General features: G+C 41.2%; 1 protein-coding gene across 1 annotated transcript; it reads left to right on the top strand.

Annotated features, from left to right (window-relative positions):
• The first annotated feature begins 1320 nt into the window (after nt 1-1320).
• LOC126608084 (metallothionein-like protein type 2) lies at nt 1321-1680 on the top strand. Its single transcript, XM_050275850.1, has one exon. It carries the CDS (start codon nt 1367-1369, stop codon nt 1607-1609), a length of 243 nt encoding a protein of 80 aa, XP_050131807.1. The 5' UTR covers nt 1321-1366; the 3' UTR covers nt 1610-1680.
• The last annotated feature ends 8194 nt before the right edge of the window (nt 1681-9874 follow it).

The following is a 9874-nucleotide window of genomic DNA, read 5'->3' on the forward strand; positions in this document are numbered from 1 at the left end:
TTTTTTCCGGAAAAAAAGATGATAACCAGCAGAAAAGGAAAATTTTCCAATCAACAAATGCTCCCAGATCAGTTTGTCATTCTCTACATTTAAAGGAAAAGGTAACCAAAGAATCTGTTGGACTACAAAAGGGAATAAATCTACAAAATAATCTGGTAAAAACCATCATTGAGCTTCAATAGCATTTGAAACCTATTTATACCATACTTAGGGCCTCCGTATTTAGATCTCGTATAAATACTTGGGGGACTTAAATGTAATTATGTAATAAAGGAAGGGGTAAATATGTAATAAGTGATGAGCCCTTATTCTATAAAAGGACCCCTCACCCTTACAATTAGAGAGAGCCTCATTCTCACCCTCGGAGGCCATTTCTGAAGCCTTCTCATCTCTCTCACATCTCCTCTCATATTCAGAGGTTCTCTCCCTCACCTCTAAGATAAATACATAATCAGTGTGGACGTAGCCCAAACCTTGGGGTGAACCACGATACATCTTGTGTTATTTACATTTCTTGTGTCGATTCCTAAGACCTCCGGTTTTGTGCATCAACATATGGCGCCGTCTGTGGGAATCGACACAAAAAACTATGTTGGTTCTCTTTCATTTTTTCATCAAATTTCACCACTGTCCACCGAAGAATCTGCACAATCCAAGAAACCAAACACCTACAGAATGGCAAAGGAATACCCGGATATTTAGGGGAGATAAGGACCCAGATCTGCTAAATACATTCCAAACACTCCCTTTCTCTCTCATCTCTCTCCTCTTTCTTTTCTTCGTTTACCACAGTTCTTGATCTCTGAAATGATCCACCGGCATGGCTTACCAAGCCGAATCATCTTATTGGAATAAGGAGGACTTGTGGATGGCAATTCTGGGGCGGAAGAAGTCAACGAAGTGTCTCGTCATTGATGAGGCTGTAAACAACGATAACTCCATCGTTTCAATGAATCCCGAAACCATGGAAAAGCTACCGTTTTTCTATGGCAACACCATCCTCATCAAGGTAAACTAAAGGCGCTTTCGAGTGGGAAATAAAATCGGCGCTGCTTCATTTACAGAGCCAAAGATCCCATCTCAGATCTGCCTCAACCAATGGATACGTCAGAATCTGGAGCTCATAACCCAAGTGTTGCAGCTTCCAATTTGATTGAGGCGGCCCGAGCTTACGACAGGGAGGTCGAGCTTACGACTTATCTGAGAAAATGGTGATTGATTTGCAGGTGTGATGAGTTCCTCGAAGAGCAAGGGTGATGAAAGACCACGGTTCTTCGATTCAAAAGCAGAGTTATGGTCATCTGCTTTATTGTCATCAATTCAATCAAACCTTCCCTTCTGAATTTGTTTATCTCCAATTCCAAAAATGTCGTCATGCTGCAGTGGTAAATATGGTTGCGGGTCCGACTGCGGCAGTGGCAGTGGCTGCAACAGGTGCGGGATGGCTCATGATCTGAGCTACATGGAGGGGTCCACCACTGAGACCTTTGTCATGGGAGTTTCTCCCCAGAAGTCGCACTTTGAGGCATCTGAGATGGGAGTTGCAGCTGAGAACGGATGCAAGTACGGGGATAGCTGCACCTGCAACCCCTGCAAGTGCACCAAGTGAGTGACAAATGTCACCTTCTGACGAAGCAAGAGAATCATGAGGTTTCTATGTTTAGTAGTAGTAATCTATGTGTTGAGTTCACGCGGACTTCCGACGGCCGCTGCGACCGGGGTTCCCCAATGCCTTATGGTGGGCGCTATGCATGGTTACGGTTTTGCTCTTCGTTTTTACTTTGAGCAGAGTGAATCAGATGGAGTCCAGGCCTGCCTTTCCCACGAGGTTCAGGAATGATAGAGTTATGGAAGATATTAAAGCACAAAGATTCGCCCTACATAAAAGCGCCTCGGCATCTACCTCGCCGTCGCCGTCGACCCCAAACCCACAGTTTCAACTGTAGTGCCAAAAGAAACAGAAGAGAATGTCTCCAAAGCCCCTTTTCCTTTACAAAAAAGAATGTCTCCAAAGCACCAGAAGAGCTTTTTCTTTTCTTTCACAGATTCCCAAAGTCTCTTTTCCTTTACAGAAAAGAAAAAGGGGGAGTGGGAACGGAACTGGTCACGTGGCCTCACTGAAGTAGTATGAGTTGCCAGGTATGAGAATAATGGAAAGAAAAAAAAAAGCAGAAAAAAGGCACGTGGGTCGCATGTTTGGTTCAGTCTCAAGTGAGCATTCTAATTGCATCGTGGGTCGGCATGTGCTACCAGAAAAAGGCACGTGGGAAGTTCTGGTACAAGTACAGGTTCTCCTGCATGGTCTTTCAACCACCCATACAGAAGATGTTCTCGAACGTGATAGCTGGAGCCATTCAGAAAGGCATCAAGTTCTGAAAAAGATAAAGACTCTCATCATGAAGGAGTGCATGTTCCCACTCTTCACAGACGACACCATGATGTTAAGGGAAAAGAGAAAGCAAAAGCAAGGAATAAACACCCCACCAGAATGATGTGATTTACTTTTCTGGTTTTTATATGACGTGAGTTATTTTTCCCTTCTTTCAGAGACATCTGTATAAACCTCATCAAAGGGTAAAAAAAAAAAAAAGGCAAAGCCCAAAATAAATGGGCTAGAATGTTGTGGGGAGAGTGAAGGCCCATAAGCCCAAAATAGCACCAACCAGGCGACCAAAAGTACTTCCAGTACTACAAAAAATTATTCGGCAACCTGCCGCTATTAACACCAACCAAGTGGTCAAAAGTACGCTTAGTACTCCACAATTATTCGGCAACCTGCCGCTATTACCACCAACCAGGTGATCAAAAGTACACCCAGCACTCCACAATTATTCGGCAACCTGCCGCTATTATCACCAACCAGGTGATCAAAAGTACACCCAGTACTCCACAATTATTCAGCAACGTACACCCAGTACTCCACAATTATTCGGCAACCTGCCGCTATTACCACCAACCAGGTGATGAAATGTACAACCCGTACTCTAATATCATTTGGCAACTAGCCATACATGCCACCAACCAGGTAATGAAATATACAACCCGTACTTTCCTTCATCCCACCAATCAGGTGATCAAAAGTACGCCAAGTACTCCAAATTATACATGAGCATTACTCATGTCATTCATACATAAACATTCATGAGCATCACTCATGACAATCATACATAAATATTCATGACCATCATTCATGTCAACATTCATGAGCATCACTCATGTCAACATTCATGAGCATCACTCATGACAACATCCATGAGCATCACTCATGTCAATCAACATAAACATTCATGAGCATCCCTCATGTCAATCAACTTCAAAAGCTTCATTTACAAAGCTCTAGCTTCAAAAGCTTCATTTACAGAGCTTTAGCTTCAAAGCTTCACTTGCAAAGCTTCACCTACAAAGCTTCAGTGCAGGGTATACAAATACCGCCTCCGAACAACCGCCACTTCGACCCATACATGGATTCAATTTGAAGTCTCCAGCCAACAGATTCTATTGACCGAAGACTTGGAGGACTACATTATGTACCATATATTGGGCCTAATGAAAAATACTTGGGGACCTAGCCCATATTTATGTATTGAGGAGCGAGCCCTTATTCTATAAAAGGGACTCCCTTACCATCATTAGGGAGCATCAACTATAGCCTATTATTCATGTATTGAGGAGCAAGCCCTTATTTTATAAAAAGGACTCCCTCACCATCATTAGAGAGCATCGCTGCCAGCTGAGCAACCGCCTCGCCGAGAGCATCACCCCTAACCCATCACTTATGTATTGAGGAGCAAACCCTTATTCTATAAAAGGAATTCCCTCACCATCATTAGAGAGCATCGCCGCCTACTAAGCAACCGCCTCGCCGTGAGCATTAACTCTAGCTTATCATTTATGTATTGAAGAACGAGCCCTTATTGTATAAAATGGACTCCCTCACCTTTAAACGCCACAAGCCAAGCTAACCAAGGCAACATAAGCCACAACCCGAGCAGCCTTGCAACATGTGCTACATCTAGTTGAGCCTCATTTCACATTGAGCGCCGCCTTATATCGAGTATTCAGTTCAAGACAACATCTAGTTACTTCGGCCCACACATGGACAGAATTTCAAGTCTCCAACCAAAAGACTCTCTTGGCTGAAGACTTGGGGGACTACTATTTATACCATACTTAGGGCCTTCGTATTTAGATCTTGTATAAATACTCGGGAGACTTAAATGTAATTATTAATAAAGGAAGGGGCAAATATGTAATAAGTGAAGAGCCCTTATTCTATAAAAGGACCTCTCACCCTCACAATTAGAGAGAGCCTCATTCTCACCCTCGGAGGCCATTTCTGAAGCCTTCTCATCCCTCTCACATCCCCTTTCATATTCAGATGTTCTCTCCCTCACCTCTCGGATAAATACATAATCAGTATGGAAATAGCCCAAACCTTGGGGTGAACCACGATACATCTTGTGTTATTTACATTTCTTGCAGATTCACAGTCAGATTTACGTTGTTCCAAGACCTCCAGTTTTGTGCATCAACAAAACCTGAGGAAAAATTGTGGGTGAAATGACCAAAGATAATGAAGGGTCAATAATTAGGCCATCCAACCATTTGTCAAACCAAAAAGAGACTGACATTCCATCACCAATAACCTAACGACTATTATTATTCAAAATAAGCAAAGCTCTTTTCAAACCATGCCACATAGAAGACCGTAAATATATATCTTGTTTTTTGTAGGGTGCAAGAAGAAAATGTTGATGAGTGAAATAACCCCACAAAGAAGAAGAATGTAAAGCATCCCAGCCAAAATAAGCAAAGCCGTCAAGTTCAAAGCAGCCAAATCACGAAGACCAAGCCCACCTTCATGCTTAGGTCCACACACCTTACTCTGATCAATAGTTACTAACTTTCGGAAAGACATGTCCCCTGACCAAATAAAATTCCATGCACAAGTAGAAAGATGCTTTAAAAGGCAAGCTGGTCATTAGTAAACTGAGAAGCTATGAAGAAACAAGCTTTGATAAACATATTGCACCAATTGGAGCCGCCCAACCATTGAGAGAAGTTTACCCTTCCAACCTAAAAGTCAAGCTTTAGCCTTATCTACCAGAGCTTGAAAATGAATTTACCTTGGATTACCACTAAAACTAGGAACCCCAAGCTAAGTAAAAGGAACAACACCCATACGAAAGTCAAGAAGTCTCGAGATATGCACTTTACGATGGGCAGAGGTGGAACCGAGATAAAAAGTACTCTTAGTTGCATTAACAAGCCGTCTCAATGCACAACCATACTTATCCAACAAATTTCAAAGAGAACGAAGAGATCGAACATTCCCACGACAAAAAATAAAAAGGTCATCAGCATATAACACATGAGTTGAAGGGCAACAACCTCACAGAGTTGAAATAGCAGTAATATGTCCAGTAGAGAAAAGCAAAGACAAACCTCTGCTAGACAAAAAAGAAGTGATGAAAGAGGGTCTCCCTGACAGACACCTTGTGTGCAAGAGAAAAATCCATACGGCATGCCATTTACCAAAATTGAAAGACGAGCTGACTGTAATAAAACATGCACCCAATCAACAAAAATATGAGAAAACCCAAAGCTAGAAAGCATGTGAAGAAGAAAATTCCAATTCAAAGTATAAAAAGCTTTAGCAATGTCGACTTTTATACCCACATTACCACCAAAAGCATTTTTATCCATAAAATTGGAACCTTCTGAAACCAAGCCAATGCAATAAAAAATACATCTACCTTTCAAAAATGTTGTTTGTTGAAGAGAAATAATGCGAGTGGCAATTGGACTGAATCGATCAGCAAGAATCTTGGGAATAATTTTGAACAGAAAGTTAGCAAGAGTAATGGGCTGATCATGAGCAATAGTGGTCGTCCCTTCTACTTTTAGGGAAAAGCACCACAAAGTTGCAACTAGCGTTTGGATAAAGTTAGCCACACTTAAAAAAATCTTGTACAAAAACGGTAACATCCAAATCAACAATATCCCAGCATGACTAATAAAATGAACCGGGAAAGCCATCAGGTCCTGGAGCACTCGAACGATCCATAGAAAAAATGACATTTCTAATTTCATCAGTTGAAGGTAAACAAGAAAGAGAAAGATTTTCCTTTTCACTAACCATAGGTGGAATTACACCACAAACATCCTCAATTCGACTTGGTGTGAACGAAGAATTATATAAAGATCGATAAAAGTTTACCACATGATCAACAATATTATTAGGAGACAAGAGTACATTATCACCATCCAAAAGAGTAACAATCTTGGAAGAAGAATGCCTACCTCGAGCATAAGCATGGAAAACGGCAGTATTACGATCACCCTCAGTAAGCCATTTAACCCGAGTATGATCACCCCAGAAAGCTTCTTGCATACGAAGAGCATCGAGGACAGTTGTCTTAGCCACAACCTCTTCATTGAACCTCTCTTGAGAATTCACATCAGAAGAAATAATACTTTGGATATTATGAAGTCTTTCCTTCGCAATAGTGACATTTCTATGGACATCGTCAAGAATATTAGAGTTCCAATCTTGAAGATAATGCTTAAGAGCCTTGAGTTTTTCCCACATAACAAACATGGGACACCCATATGCAATAGTTGACTGGCAACACTTAGTAACCAAAACATAAAATTCTAAATGTAAAGTCCACATGGACTGAAATCGGAAAGGATGCGGTCCTCCAAGACGAGCTGTTTGCAAAGTTATTGAACAAGTATTTATAGATTCACCACATAGAAATATTTTTGCTCACTAGTTACCACTCACTAATCATTGTATGGATTATCGTTAGATGAGTTTAAATTTCAAAATTTATAAAGTATATAGATCAAATTTCACTCATCTAACAAAAACCAATACATAAGTGTCAATGTTTGACACCGGTGATGAGCCAAAATGAATCCTTCAACAAATCCTATATCGTGTGAGAAGACAAGAAGAACCATTTACCAAATTCACACTGCCTACTGTTGGGTGGTTAAGGTTTTAATCCTTCAACAAATCCTATATCGTGTGAGAAGACAAGAAGAACCATTTACCAAATTCACACTGCCCTATATCGTGTGAGAAGACAAGAAGAACCATTTACCAAATTCACACTGCCTACTGTTGGGTGGTTAAGGTTTTAATCAGCATGAATAAAGTCTGCCATTTGGCAATATGGATGAGATGTTGATCCAAAAATTTAATTAAAAAACTATACATTTATCATCAAAGGTAGGCTCCAAAGGTCACTAAAAATTCCATTGTCGATATAATTTTAAGGTTAGGGATAAGGGTGTCTGGCCCTATGTCAACCACCGGCTGCCAGTTGAGCAAGTGGGATATCGACGGATGGTCTCTCTCTTTCAAGCTTGTCCAACCATCGAGACAGTACACGAGGGCATGTTGTAGAATACTCCACAATACCAGTTTCATTCACCACAAAAAGCTATCGTTAAGATTAGGGTTTCAGGACTGGCAATGACAATGACCATTTCCCATATTGCAGCTGCTCGCTATACAAAGACATGCATTTCGCTTAATTAGCATTAATATTTAGGACTAGTTTGTTATTGATTATTTTTTTTTTTTTTATAACAATAGTTACACGTCGGTAAACTCTATTTTTAATAATTATGTGAGTGCGAAAAGCAGCGTTACAATGTTTATAAATTTTGATTTAAAAATGTAATATATCTGTATTATAATTGCAATTGACATGATATTCAAAGTTGTATATACTAAATAGATCAGAAAAAAATATATTGACTTGCATTTATGGTGTGTGGGGTAGGGAGTGGGCAATGATGGTAGAGGGTGATGGTATGTAGTGTCAATGGTGCATGATGGTCTGTGAGGTGATGGTGGTGGTGATGTTGGTGAAGATGATGACGGTGTTCAATGTGGCAGTGTTGGAAATTGTAGTGGTCCTAAGAATGTTGGTGGCGTCACTGATGGGAGTGATGGTGACAATAGTGGTTAAGGCAATGGCAACCACGACGGTTTTAAGGGTATTGGTGGTAGTAATAGTGTTGTGTGTGGGTTGGGGGTTGGTTTGGGGGGCGAGGGGTTGAATGAAAGGAAGACAGAGATAGATGCTTGAGGATTTGATGATATTTTAAAACCATATTGATATTATCATGTCGCTATTGATTAGTTTACACGGTAATTATCTTGTGGTTCGGAATCGAGATGAGGAGAGTGCAAATTGAAATCAAGGACTTCTCTCCCTCCACATGTCCTTTTGGGATTTTCATGCTAAAGAGTTTGAAGTGTAAAGGAGGAGATTGACATTCATGTGTGATAAAGTTGTGGATGTTTTAATTTGGCACGTGATTTTTGGTTGGATAATTGCATGTTAATCTCATGCAAGGACTGGTTTTGATCCAATTAAAAATGGGTGATTTTTCGTGCAATCTCATGCTGTTCGCGTCAGGAATTTCCGTTGGGGACGTTTCCTGGCCGACGAGTGCACAGCTCCCCAAGAGGTTGGCGCCGGTTGAGGGCTGCTGTCAGGCTTCTGCTTCACTGTCGGGCTTCGCCAGGCAAGGCTCGTCGGGCACTGCTTATCGGGCAAGGCTGGAAGAGAAGGACATCGTTAACTTTGAGATGTGCCTTTGTGGGGCCTTAGGTGTAGGCCTTAAGGCTCACAATCAAGATTAACTTCTAAGTACTCAGGCGTGCCACTGCCATCTTTAGCATGGCAGATGTAAAATGGATGTCGTGTTTTAGTTGTATATATATATATATACCCGAGAAACCGTGTTAGTTATAACATGTGCCTTTGTGGGGCCTTAGGTGTAGGCCTTGAGGCTTCCCATCAGTAACTAAACCAGTGCTCGAACATATAATATTCGTTCGATTGATTGCAGGAGCCTTACAACTATTATACTTCTGATTACCCGAATCTGAGAGATAGAATGAACCCAAATAGGTGCCTTTGTGGGGCCTTAGGTGTAGGTCTTGAGGCTTCCTATCAGAATTCGTTCCATGCTTAAGCGTTCCAGACCGCGGAATGGAATGAATCCAAATAGGTGCCTTTGTGAGGCCTTAGGTGTAGGCCTTAAGGCTTCCCATCAGAATCCATTCCATGCTTAAGCGTTCTATGATAATCATAATATAATAGAAATAAAACTAAGGGATAGGTCGATTACTTGCGCCCCAAGTAACTTCGGACTTCTTGTTTATCAAGGGCTATCGTGGATGGGTTAAGTCCACATAAGGTTCTTTTTTATGCCTTGAGGCCAAGGACTTTCAACTGATCAAATTTACATGCCCGAGGGCTTAGAACTTAGATCTGGTTTGAATAATGAAGATATATTCAAATCGGATCCAAGCACTCAGAGATTCTTTTAATAGTCATCTTACTAGAAATAACTTGAATACGACTGGAAGTATACAACATATTGCTAGGCTAATGAATGAAAAGACAAAAACACAAAGAAGGTCGGGCAAGGTTTAACCTTGTCGGGCAAGCCTGGTCGTCTTGCAGGTTCCTATCTTTGTGGCTTATCAAGGGTCTGAGAGCTTTTAGGGAGAGGTAAGGAGGGGAGTTTTACAAAGAGAAATCGATACTACAGCAAGGTTGAACAGGGTAACAGAGCTATTACAAGGGTTTGAGTGAAGGCTTGTCCCGAGAGGGATGGAGGCTTGGGCTGACTACAGCTTCGTTCTGAAGGCAAATCTGGCTTTGAGCAGAGTTTGTGCTTGCATTTGTTTGTTTGTTTGAGTGTCTGCATTTGTTTGTTTGTTTGAGTGTCCTTAATCCTGATTTCTCCTTCTTCTTTTATAGACAACTCAGCTTGGCCTCTTGTAGCAGCAGCCTTGCCCGAATGCAACTTGAGAGGCAGTGACTCATCAGCTATATTA

Source organism: Malus sylvestris, chromosome 16 (assembly GCF_916048215.2).
Source record: "Malus sylvestris chromosome 16, drMalSylv7.2, whole genome shotgun sequence".
Taxonomy (NCBI): Eukaryota; Viridiplantae; Streptophyta; class Magnoliopsida; order Rosales; family Rosaceae; genus Malus; species Malus sylvestris.

What these genes read in the sequence shown, in the direction of transcription:
- LOC126608084 (XM_050275850.1), top strand. Translation starts at nt 1,367, where the DNA reads ATGTCGTCATGCTGCAGTGGTAAATATGGTTGCGGGTCCGACTGCGGC.